At 40.5% G+C, this 12500-nt stretch overlaps 1 protein-coding gene across 5 annotated transcripts in view; it reads right to left on the bottom strand.

Moving 5' to 3' along the window:
• The window catches only part of LOC125040976, a 170472-nt gene that overhangs the window by 9478 nt on the left and 148494 nt on the right, over positions 1-12500 (bottom strand). For 2 of the 5 annotated variants that reach the window (XM_047635793.1, XM_047635794.1), the window contains exons 3-8: positions 3940-4240; positions 3459-3692; positions 2802-2970; positions 2465-2601; positions 2106-2244; positions 460-665 (exon numbers count right to left, since the gene is read on the bottom strand). In XM_047635793.1, the coding sequence (XP_047491749.1) occupies positions 460-665; positions 2106-2244; positions 2465-2601; positions 2802-2970; positions 3459-3692; positions 3940-4240 (1186 nt within the window). Of the gene's footprint in view, positions 1-459; positions 666-2105; positions 2245-2464; positions 2602-2801; positions 2971-3458; positions 3693-3939; positions 4241-5327; positions 7499-8172; positions 8194-12500 lie in introns of those variants that run through there. The other 3 variants (XM_047635791.1, XM_047635792.1, XM_047635795.1) reach the window with 3 other exon arrangements.

Here is a 12500-nt window from a genome sequence, read left to right as displayed (position 1 = left end):
AACTGCAATTAGGTTTTGTTAAATACCATGAACTTAGAAAGGAAAGTTAGAATTAATCAAAAATATATAACACCAATTAATTGTACCAAACTGTACACATATATAACAGATTATGTCCATGAACAATAAATGAGGAATATAATACAGTAGTTATAATACAGAAGTACTAAATAATAGTATTAATTTGCTCTTCTAATTATTAAAACAGGCTCATGTGTATATTCATAAAATCAAAAAGCAGTAACATTTTATCTATGTACTATCTATGTGTTCCTTGATGAAAGAGGAAACAGTGAAAAGAAATAATGATAAATGCTAGAAACTGGGCCACATTACTGCTCTTCAGAAAGCTAAATCTATATATTTTGACAATACTAATTGTTACAAGATATGTCCAGTTTAACTGATATGTGCAAATAAAGGCCAGATTAATCTCATCTGACTTCAGGGAAAACACACCAAAAAGACATATCTCTCCTGATGGTCTCCAGATCTAGCTGAAATCTTTATAATCTTCCCCTCCTTGACAAGCTCTCTTGTTGGGGAGACAAGGTCAACTGCTCCTCCTAGACTCTCTTGGATCTCCAGAAGTTTCTCAAACTTGTCAATTTTCTTCATGGCATCATTGGCATGATTAGCTGCTGTTGAAACCAGGTGAAGAGCCTCTGAGGAGTTTAAAATACTTATATGTAGATATAATTATGGTGTGTCTGGTAGTCACTGATTTAGAAATAAGATTGGAATCATGAAAGAAAAACAGAGAAGGAAAATTTGTGCGTATTAACTTTGATCTCTTTTGTGTCTTATATAATTAAACGAGAATTTACAAGTAATAAATAGTGTTAATTGTATTTTTTTATATAAAAAATAAAGGTGTCTGGGGAATTAAATACAGACCTATGACCACAGTTAACAAATTCTGACTAAGAATGAATAAATAATAATTTTACTAATTAAGTCTATATTCAAGAGCCATATATTTATGATTCAGTTACTTTTGTATCTGCAAAATAAATTACATTGTAAGTGTGTAGGTTTATCTTTTCCCCACTTCAGTCAGATATCAGGAGCCTGTGTTGTACATTTGGTTTAGGTTGCCTGTCAGGTCAAGTGGTGACAACACTCTTGTGATGGGTCTCACTAAGAACTCAAATACTTACATTATTCAGCCTGAAAACCGCTTTACAAGAAAGGAGAGACTACAGTAGGCAGTAAAGACAATGGCTCTTCATGACAATTGGAATATCATGATAGCGATAAGTGTTAGAGGCATTATCATTCATTCTATGTTTCTACTGCCAGGCTATAAACAACTTTTAATACTTGAAATAATTGGGACATATATTTAACCAATTCAAAGCGACCTGTGAATGTTACAGTCCACTTGGATAACCATATCTTTTGCATCTTCACATTAAAGTCAGGGTAGAGAGCAACCAATATTCTTCAGGTACAGATACAAAGTTGACAAATGGGGAGTGAGGTCACCCATGCTAAATCTTATCCATAGGCTATCATTATCAAAACGAAGAACAGCAACTAATTCTCCATGTAACTTCAGCCCTTTACTCAGATAGAAATGGGAAATACCATCTTCAGGTCACTGTAAATACGATTTCTAGACACCATGGAATAGTCAAAATGCAAGCTACTTATCAGGTAAATGTGCTGCAGACCATTTGTCCATCAAGCTGAACTCTCTGACTTGTACTTCAGTAACAGGAACTATCTCAAAAGTTCAGAACCTCATGTTCTATGTCAAACTTCAAATACAAATTATGTATTCTTTTTAGGATTCAAGAAGGTCACCCATACAAAACAGATTATGGTTTACTCCCTTTAAAGAATAATTTTGTTAACCTCATAATTGTCCTTACATATGCAGTCACTTTGACTTTGAGGTATTTTATCAAACCAAGTTCTGGTTGTAAGTAAAATAACTTATCATTCTATTTTCACTTCATCAAAGCATTTCAAACATACACACTAACTAGAAATAAGCAGTCACAAAACTTCCACACACACTTAAATAAAGAAAGAAAGGAAGGAAATGATGACAACTGCATGCAAAGATCCTGCCCTTGCAACAGAAATCTCACACATACTCTCTGTGTCATGGCGGTCTGGAGAATCTTCCGGGAGTTTCTTTAAGTATTCACGAAGCAGCATTTCATAACGAGGGATGCGTTGTACAGGTGACAACATATGATGCTGCAGGGTAAGGTTGCCACACACTTCCATTGACTGTTAAAAGGGCAATGTAATAACACATTAGCTACAGTCTGGAATTCAGTTTTAAAAAATGATGATTAAATGTATAAACAGGGTGTTCTGGTACAGTGAAAAAGAATGATTTATCTTTATATAAATGTCACATACTGCATCCTAAAATAAAATACATTCAGTTTTACCCGCAAGACTAATTCAGATATGGATCTTAACTGGGTATAATTTTTATACTTACATGTATCTCATCCATGATTGCAGAAAATCTTGGACATTTGGCTTGCCAAGCGTTAATGATCGTCATTGCATTGTCAAAGTTTCTCACATATTCAGTATACATTTTCAAGAATGGAGCAAAACTTTTCATTATATCACCTGGAAGCAGTAAAGCATTAAGCAATGCACAAAATCTACAATGTACATATTTTTTATGGATTTAAAATAATCTACATCTGTCTATATACCTTTATAATGATTTCCTATGAATCATCTTCCATTCTGACAGAACCTAACCTTCTATCTATACAATTTATCACCACTACAAATTCCCTTCTTTTTTAATAAGTTTTCCTCACCGATTCTTCTGTTCTGTTCCCACTGAGCCATGCGTTCCTCGAGCTGTGGGAGAAGGAAGTCATGGTGGAGTTTGTAGATGGACTTGACATTGGAAAACATCTGGGGGATGATGTCAGCTGGAAAGAGGTGGTGTGCTCGGTTCTCTTGGTCGACACGGAACTGGAACTCCTGGGGATTTAAAGGCACTTGTAAAAGGTAATCTGTGTTATATCTAGAAATGATCTTTTATGTATCACTTCGCTAATTTCATCACAAGACTAGAGAATGTTGAATAGCAATAACTATATCTTAAATATTAATTTGGCTAAAAAACAATACTCAAATGGGGGGGATAATAGCTACCCCCATAATATAAGGCTTCCACCCTAAACTGTGCTTATAAAACAGGAATCACCACCATGTACACAAGCTGCTCAAGTTACATTAATAGAAGTATGGCTTTACATTACTTATCATTGTTACTCTATAAATATTATTTTGAGTTCTATATTTCTTTCCCTTATACCACATCAAAACTTCCCCTTGCAAAATTCTCTTGATTTCCATTTGATCCAGAGTGATTTCAAAAAGGCATCCTTTTACTTGGTATAACATAAAGTTCCTGTTTTCTTCCTGTGAGCTGTCATTCTCTCTAGAAAAGGGCATCTAGCACACACCTGGTCAATGAGATGAAGGACCTTCACATACGTCCTCTCGGTGTTGAGGAGTTCGTGAGCGATCCTATAGGCCTTGTCCTTGCGCGCATCTACAGTGTGATCGAGCTCATGCACGCTTGCGGTGTCCTGTGCCAAGAGGGAAGACCGTGGGGAGGAAAGGTCGTGGCACGACTCTAGGTCACTGCTCCTGACGGAACTGTGGTCGTCGATCTCGGAGGGTTCGGTGCTGACCGCCTGCGGGAAGGGGCGTGCATTTTGTCGGTGAGAGGAGAGGAGTCATTACATTCCTCTTGATATTTTAGTGAACACCGTTTGAATCTTTATATCAAGACCACCTTGATTAACCAAAGGATATTTTACTCGAACAGTAAAAAGAAATTTCGTTTGATAATTCACTTTACAAATCATATCACTTAAGATAGTAATAATACTTTTTGTACAAATTCTGATCAATTATAGTCATGTGCAGCGAGTTCCCCACCTGAGAGTTCCTCTTGGATTCGGTGTCCATGTCGGACAGGGGCGAGTGCGGGCGGGACTGAGATCGCGCCTGAGTCTTGCCGGCGGAGGGCGAAGGCGGCCGCGACCCCGATCTCGACGACGACGACCTTTGGGCGTGGGCGGAGGTCTGAGCTTGGTGGGTGTTCGTGCTGCCCTCCGCCACGCCCCCCACGCCGCCCGTGGGTGTGACGAACTCCTCTTCATCCTCGCTCTCGGTCTCACTAACGCCCTCGCCGAAATCCTCGCTGAAGAACTGCGTCTCCGTGCACACTCTGGGGAGACTGATTATATTAGGACACTCCCTGGGAGGAAAATACTCTTATAACGCTCCTGTGAAATTGTATAGGAATATGTGACTTTGGAGCATCGAACTAGTCTTTGTGTATGAAATCACTTCAAACCGATTTCTTTCTGTATCTTTTGACCTTTGAATGTGCTGTTTTTTTTTCCTTTTTTAATACGCACCAACCTACAGCACAAAAGCGCACATTTGCGTCCCTGGCACTGTGTCAACATATTCATATCCAAAATTCAATCCGACATCAATAAAATTACTTATTGATAATTCTATGTAATGTCCGCACTGTAATACAGCTATTCAAAACTGCATATGAAATTTATGATACAGTTATCCTCACACAGTGATCTTGTTAAGAAGCCCTCCTCCCTCCTACGCTGGATTCGAAGTGCTTCGATTGCCAAAGCAAGCGACTCACCTAATGATGCAATGCAGGATCCGAGGTTGCGATTGTACACGGAACTGCCCAAGGTTAAGATTATAATCTTTATTTCCACTTCCATAATTGCGATGGTACCGCATATGCAAAGAACACTGATTTTGTATATGAAACTAATAATTAATTGTAACTACCTGTTTGTGAAAAATAAACCACAACGCTAGTCCATTTTTTGATACCTAGATGAAAGTGACGATATAACACACAAACAAACAAACAAACAAACACACACACACACACACACTGGATAAAATTCAAAGAGAATTGTCTTTATAATTTTGATTTTCGTTCTGATTTTTATTTTTATAAGTCAATTATACTAGTTTCTGAGGCAGTATTCACCTTCCATTCTGTTTCACACAAATGCAATATACATTCACACAAGAATACGTAAATCAGTGAAAGAACAAATAAACAAATTTAATATAAATATAGATATGGATTCTGAAATGATCCAGTGTGTTTACGAAAGTCCTGATCAGGCTTCTTTCGCCGCGACCTTGGGAAGACCGAACCACCAGAGGCTGTGCCTGCCGAAGGGGCTGAAGGGAGCAAGCAGCGGAGCCAGCGAGAGAAGGGCGTCCCGCAACGGAGAGGCAAGCAGCTAAAGGTCACTGGTCTGCCTACTTACCGGAGACCCATGATGATGGTGCGAGGCCTCACGCTCGAGTACCTATAGAGTGAGGGGGGTCGGGAGTACCTATAGAGTGAGGCGGGTCTTGAGTGCCTCCGTTCCCGCAGCTCGACCTGCAACAGCGGCTCCCCGCCGTCGCCTTCGTCGTTGGAGTCTTCCTCGCTTCCGTCTTCGCTGAGTGTCTCTTCTGAGTCCTCTCGCTCTGTCTCTTCTGCCTCCAGCTCCTCTTTTGCCTGGTCTTCATGGCCCCCTTTGGCGTCTATGGTCCCTTGCCCTTCCGCGCCGTCAATTTCCTTTGGTGAATATTCATTCACTTCTGCTTCGTTGCCTTCTTCGCGCCGTAACCTCTCGTCCGCGCACTCTAGGAAGACCTCTTGTTCCGCACGTCCTTCCTTCCCCCCTTCGAGCAGAACTGTGTCCTTACGTGCACTTTCCTCTTCCACGCAGATGCTTCCTTTTCTTACTCCTATCCCTTCTTCGTCAGCACACTTGCTATTCTTGAAACTATCCTTCCTCGTTTTCTCATCTTCGAGGAATTCGCGTTCTAATGCTCGCTCTCTCATGTTCCGCTCGATCTCTGTCACCCTCTTCCTTACCCATCCTGACTCGTGGCCCATCTCCCCATCCTTATTCTTCTCTGACCTTTCTTCTCCACCTCCTCCTTCTCCTTCTCCTTCTCCTTCTCCTTCGCCTTCGCCTTCGCCTTCTCCTCCTCCTCTTCCTACTCTCGTATTCGTTCCTGCATCGAACATTTCACGCTCCTTCTCCTCACCCTCGCCCTCGTAGTAGAAGACCGGAGAGCTGGAGAGGCTCTTGCTTTTCCTGAGTACGAATCGGGTGAGGAATCGGCCCGCGTTGTCCAGCAGCCCGACCCCGCCGCCCACGCTGAACTTCCTCACCAGTTGTCGCACGCGCGAGCTCCAGGAGGTGGAGGGTGCGGCTGGGGAGTCATGAGGGGGGCAAGAGAGAGGGGCGACGTACATGGAGGGGAGGGACATGGGGGAAGTGACATTCGCAGGACTGGTGAGGGGTAAGGGGGAGGAGGCGATACAAGTGGTGGGGAGAGACAAGGGAGGCAAAAGGTCCGACGAGGAACTGTTCGGGCTCTCCGGGCAGTCGCTGAGGGACGCGAAGAGGTTCCTCATGACAGACATGCCCGTAATGAAATTCAGGGTCATGTCGCCGAATACCCCTTCCTCCTCGGCCACTGCGGTGCTGCTGCAGCCACTGTCGGCTGATAGGCTCCCTTCCCGCCCGCCCTGCGTTTCGCCTTCCAACTCGGTCCCTTCGGTTTCGTCGACTTCTAGCTCCCTGTTCCTTCTGGTTTCTGCGTCTGCCTCTTCTCCCCTGCTTTCACACATTCCGCCACTCCCATTCCTTTCTCCGTCTGTCACTCTACTTGGCCCAATTGCCTCGTGTGCGTCGCCGTCCTCCCGTCCGTCTTCGCCGCCGCCCTCGCTGCCAGGGACGGCAGCCTCCTCTTCGCGGGGGACCGCAGCCGCCTCGTCATGGCACGCGCCTTCCCACTCTCTGCTCGAGCACTCCAGTTTTCCATCCTTTTCTCTGCTTTCCTTTGCCTCCCCTTCAGTCATCTTTGCTTTCCGGATAGCTTATAAGTCTGCTCTAGCCATGGAGGCGATCCGTCCAGCGTGTCACGTTGTCACTTGTGCATTCATTCGAGCTGTTAACTACAATCTCATTCGTAATTATAATCACTAAATGTTAATACAAACGGGATGAAAGCAGCCTTTTTCTTGTGTTGTTTCTATAACACAAATATATCAAATATATTATAAAAACTTGTCCCATCAAAAATCTAAAATAACAGAAGACTGATACGTATAAAGGAAGACGTATCAGTAGCAATTGTCCAACTTATAATCAAACACTCTAATATCCTAAATGCCACGCCAACATGTAGGCTTTCATAATAACAAACCGAGAGGAAGCTGTGGCCGACTGTTTATCTCAGTTACTGTGACTTAATCCGAAGTTTGCATTAATCCATTTCCTTTTACTGTGTGCGTGTGACAGTATCTCTCTCTCTCTTTCCCTCTCTCTTACACTTTCCCTTTTACACACGAAGAACACTCAAAGAAAAGGGACTGCACGGAAAGTTCACAAGCACATAATTACGCACATACCCCTCCCCCCTCCTTCCATGTCTCTCACTCTCACCCCCCTCCCTCCCTCCCCCCTCTCTCTCTCTCTCTCTCTCTCTCTCTCTCTCTCTCTCTCTCTCTCTCTCTCTCTCTCTCTCTCTCTCTCTCTCTCCCTCACATACACAAATATACAGACACAGACACACACATGTCAATCCGCGTCAATCACTCACATTCTACCAAAATAATGGATTTTCTAAAACTGAATAAACACACGAAATACAACATTGACAGGAATGCAACTGACAAATATTGATTATATAAGTTTCGCCTTTCGAAATGAGGCCATGTTATTATAAGCTAATATTCACTTTCGCATACAAAAAAAAAAAAAAAAAAAAAAAAAAAAAATGTTTATGCGATAGATAACCTGACATGTATGATGGAATTACTTATCGTTTTTGTTTGTTGAATTTGGGAATACACCTGTATTGGTACATGGGGCCTATTTTCATTTCTTACTAAAATATATATATTAGGCGATCACCTTAACTATATACACTCACACTTATTATATAGCAAACAAACACACGAAAGACATCACTTCAAAACAGGCCGCAACACCACTCAATTACATCACGACTGGACTATTTTTTCCTCGATTAAAAAAAAAAAAAAAAAATCTTTTGACATAAATATTAATCGCGATACACAGCTCTTGTTAAGCAACGGACACGCACCCGAGTCTTGCACCAAAACACTAACACAAGAATGTATGTCTCTGTTGACGAAACGGCTCCGGTTTATCAGTACCCCCCCACACCCCTACCACACCCCCTCCCCTGTGTCACATCCTTCCGGATCCCTCAGGACTCTTCGCCCCCCTCCCCCCCTCCACCGTCGCCCCTCTCCCCCCCCTCCCCAGTCTCCTTATCCTGCAGCAGGATGCCTCGTATCAGCGGGAATTCTGAGTTTTGACTGTATTATTATTATTTTTTTTTAATTCGGAAAATCATTAGCGGAAGAAAAATGATTAATATAAAAAAGGAAGAACAGATAAAAGCGAAGTTACAGAATGATACCCCCCCCCCCCAAAAAAAAAAGGGTTAAAAACTAATGAACACTACATATCTATAATCAAACAACAAGATCACACATAAAACAAAAGAAAAAAAAAAAGAAAAAAAAAAAAAAACGCTGAGAAGGAACGTAGGCGAATAGACACACGAAAACCGCGCAAACACAAACTGAAAATAAATAAACCATGAATGTAAAGAATCTTGAAAAATGCAGCTGTAAGACTACCGACAAAACATAGTAGGAAATATAACACACACAAAACACACACACACACACACACACACACACACACACACACACACACACACACACACACACACACACACACACACACACGAAAATAATTATATCCTTATTTTGTTAAGTACTATGATGTGTATTGATAATGTTAAAAAGCATATTTCAAGGAATTCATTCATAACAGAGGCTTTATCATAATATAACGCAAGTCTTGAAAAAGTATAATCAACTTCAAATGTTCAAGAAATTATCTAGAATGTTCAAGTGACAAGCTTCATCAAATGCAACCCAGTGGTAGAACGATAACGATGAACAAGTAACATAACTTCAGTGCTTCGTGTCCATTTTAACACATGTTACGGGAAATGCCAAGAACCGAAGGAGAAAAGTTGGGTCTGTCGAGGAACACACACACACACACACACACACACACACACACACACACACACACACACACACACACACACACACACACACACACACACACACAAAACAAGCAAAACGTGCGGCACATACTGAAACTGAGGTTAACGCTATCCATATAGCCCTGTTAAACTGGAAATCATACATTTTATACAATTTTTCATTGAATCTGCGTTCTTTCTCAACCATAATACATACACAATTCTTGTTCATCAGCATGTGACAAGCAAAGTGTGGATATCGATCTTGAGGTACCTCTTTCTAGGATTTTATACATCATTGAAGCTTCCTTCAAAGGAGGACTTGAATGAGTTGATTAATTCTCAGTGCATTGAAAGCTGTAGCATAAAGGTTTAGACAAGGTTCATTCATCTATGGTTTATATAAAACAAGAACAAAACAATGTTGATGTTGTGACCGCAAGAATCAGGCTTGGATATAGATTGTACTGGCTAGTCAGAGTGCCCTATGTTACAGCCTCACAGACCACCTAGCATGAGGTACGGAGAACTATGTAACGATTTCATATCATCTGATGTCTTAGAAGATATACTTATATTGTATCCTAAATTTGGAATGTAGTATCACATGACCGCATATCACATGTAGATGCTTATCCACGACCAAGCTGTACGCCGGCGTGGCAGATGAGCAGATAAAGGACTGTGTAATTTTGCCTTGATAACTGATATAGTACTTATAGTAATGTTATAGCCTAAAATTCAAATGTAATACCACTATATAATGTTGTGACCATGCATCAAATGTACCACAGCTTGCCCACGTCTATGCAATTAGACATGGTGGAAAATAAAGGAAGAAAAAAAATCTTGTTCAGAGATTAAAAGAAAAGAGGTCATCGACATCTACTGATTAAACAAATATTCAAAGATTTTTTTTTATATAAATTTTATTGTATTATTGTATAATACTTCATGTCTGACTCTAGAATATTACATAAATAATTCAGATTAAACGTCTAGTTTGGAGAAGTGAATCGTTTTCTTACCTCCATCCCACCCAAAAAAAAAGAAAAAAAAAAAAAAAATCATTCTTTCATTGACCTTTTCCGTGGAAGAAAGAATTTTGTATGTGCAATACTCACAGACAGACACTAGTAATTTTTATGAACTACAGAAATCCCCACTTTTTTTCGGGGCTCCCTTCCACCTCCCGCCCCCCCCCCATGTATATTTACTACCTCACCCAGAAGTTTAATTTTAAATTTGATTCTGAATTTACGGCCCCCCCCCCCCCCCACGAACACTCTCCCTCATATACACAAATCAAACGAACCCATTAATATAATTATTACTATAATAATAATTATTATTATCTTTATTAGTATTATTTCTATTATCATCATTATTTTCGCTATTCTCATTAATATTATTATGATCATTATTATCAATGTCATAATCATTAATAAAAATAATGATAATGATAATAATAATAATAATAATAATAATAATGCCGGCGATGACGTATCAAGTAACATGATAATGATAATAGTGATGATGATGATGAAGATAACGGCAACGATGATAATTATGACCATAATATTAATACTTATTACAATGCCGCAAATACAGCTAATAAAATACGTTAATAATAGGGATCACTATCTTTGTTATCACCCTTACATTAATAATGTTACTACAATTGCCGTTATCAGATTCACTGTATGATGATGTAAAAGCATGGCGATTGTGATAATCACTATAAAGCGAAAACAATCACAAATTTGATACTCTTGGTCATCGTTGTAACAGTAATATTCACAATAATCACCAAGCTATCGGCAATACCCCCATATGGCAAGAATAAACAAAACTGGAATCGGAAACGTGAAGCAAACGTTTCCCAAAGGTCAAGTACCCAAAGAGGAAACGTTCAAGACTGTTCAGCGGGGTTGAACGACTCCTCTCCCTTCCGTTGCCACCTCCTCCCCTCTCCCCTCTTTCTCTTCCTATCCCCGTTCCCTAACTTCATGACACCCACCTCTTATGTGTTCCTATATCTTCTCTATGTTAGTCAGACTCTTTACCTCTTAAAGTGCGTGAGCGCGAGGAAAGTCGTGTGGTAGGCCAGGTGTTGCTGGCATTGGGGCACGTCATCGTCGTTCGCAGCGGGGACGTACACGCGACGGAACAGCCTAAGGGGCACGGCGCACTCCGTGGTGGCGTACACTCTTCGAAACAGCCTCTGGTGCAGGGTCATCTCCCTTGCGAAGAATGGCCACGCACGCCCTCAAACACATCAGCAAAGATGCCAAGTCTCTCAGCACCTTTGTTTACACCCACGCGACCTGCGTCCACCAACACGATCACCCAACGAGTGGCCCAGCCCCCCCCCTCCCCCCACCCGAGACACCCAGCGCTCGAGGAGACACGAGCCGGAGGTCAAAACCAGCCAACGAGCGTCATCCCCTTCCAATGGCCGAACGACCCCGCAGCCATCATTCAAGCCGACCTCTGAACGAGAGAAAAAAAGAATCAAAGCAACAAGGAAATGAACAAAGGAGACTGCCCTGCGCTTCCCTTGACTTAATTAGGTGTCCAACAGCTGCTCGTGTACATGGACGAACGCGTTTGCTGATATCATAATTATTTTAGTCAACTTTTATGCGCTTAAAGCAAGGGTTTATGGCAGATGAATCTTCAAAATTACTCTGAAATCACTTGGATCTCCACTTTCTCTCTCTCCATTCCAGAACAATGATAACAGTACGCTCGTAATAACTAACAAGCATAGTAAGAAATAACAAGACTAATAATGATATAACAAAAACAATCACAAAATTTATGATTATGGTGATTATTGATGGTGATGGTGGTGACGACAGCGATGATGATGATGATGATGATATACTACTACTACTACTAAAAATAATAATTACAACAATAATACTATAACAATACCAACAACAATAATAATAAAATAATAATGATTACTATGATTACAATGATAAACAATAACAACAAAGACAATTATAATAATAAAAGTCATAGCCATGATGACGATGGTGATGACTACTACTACTCTTACTCTTACTACTACTAATAATAACACATAATAATAATGATAATGATAATAATAATAATAAAAACAACAATAATAATAAATAATGATGTCAAAACTAATACTAATACTAATATAACAATAATAATAGTAATAATAATAATGGTAATAATAACAATAGTAATAACGATAATTATTAATAAAATAACAACAACAAAAACAACAACAACAATAATAATAAACAATAACGAGTGCCGATGATGATGATGATAATGATGATGATCATGACTATGAGACTAGTAAT

This window comes from Penaeus chinensis, chromosome 29 (assembly GCF_019202785.1).
Source record: "Penaeus chinensis breed Huanghai No. 1 chromosome 29, ASM1920278v2, whole genome shotgun sequence".
Taxonomy (NCBI): domain Eukaryota; kingdom Metazoa; phylum Arthropoda; class Malacostraca; order Decapoda; family Penaeidae; genus Penaeus; species Penaeus chinensis.
The sequence above is the reverse complement of the archived record's forward strand: the minus strand, read 5'-3'. Positions and strand labels throughout refer to the sequence as shown.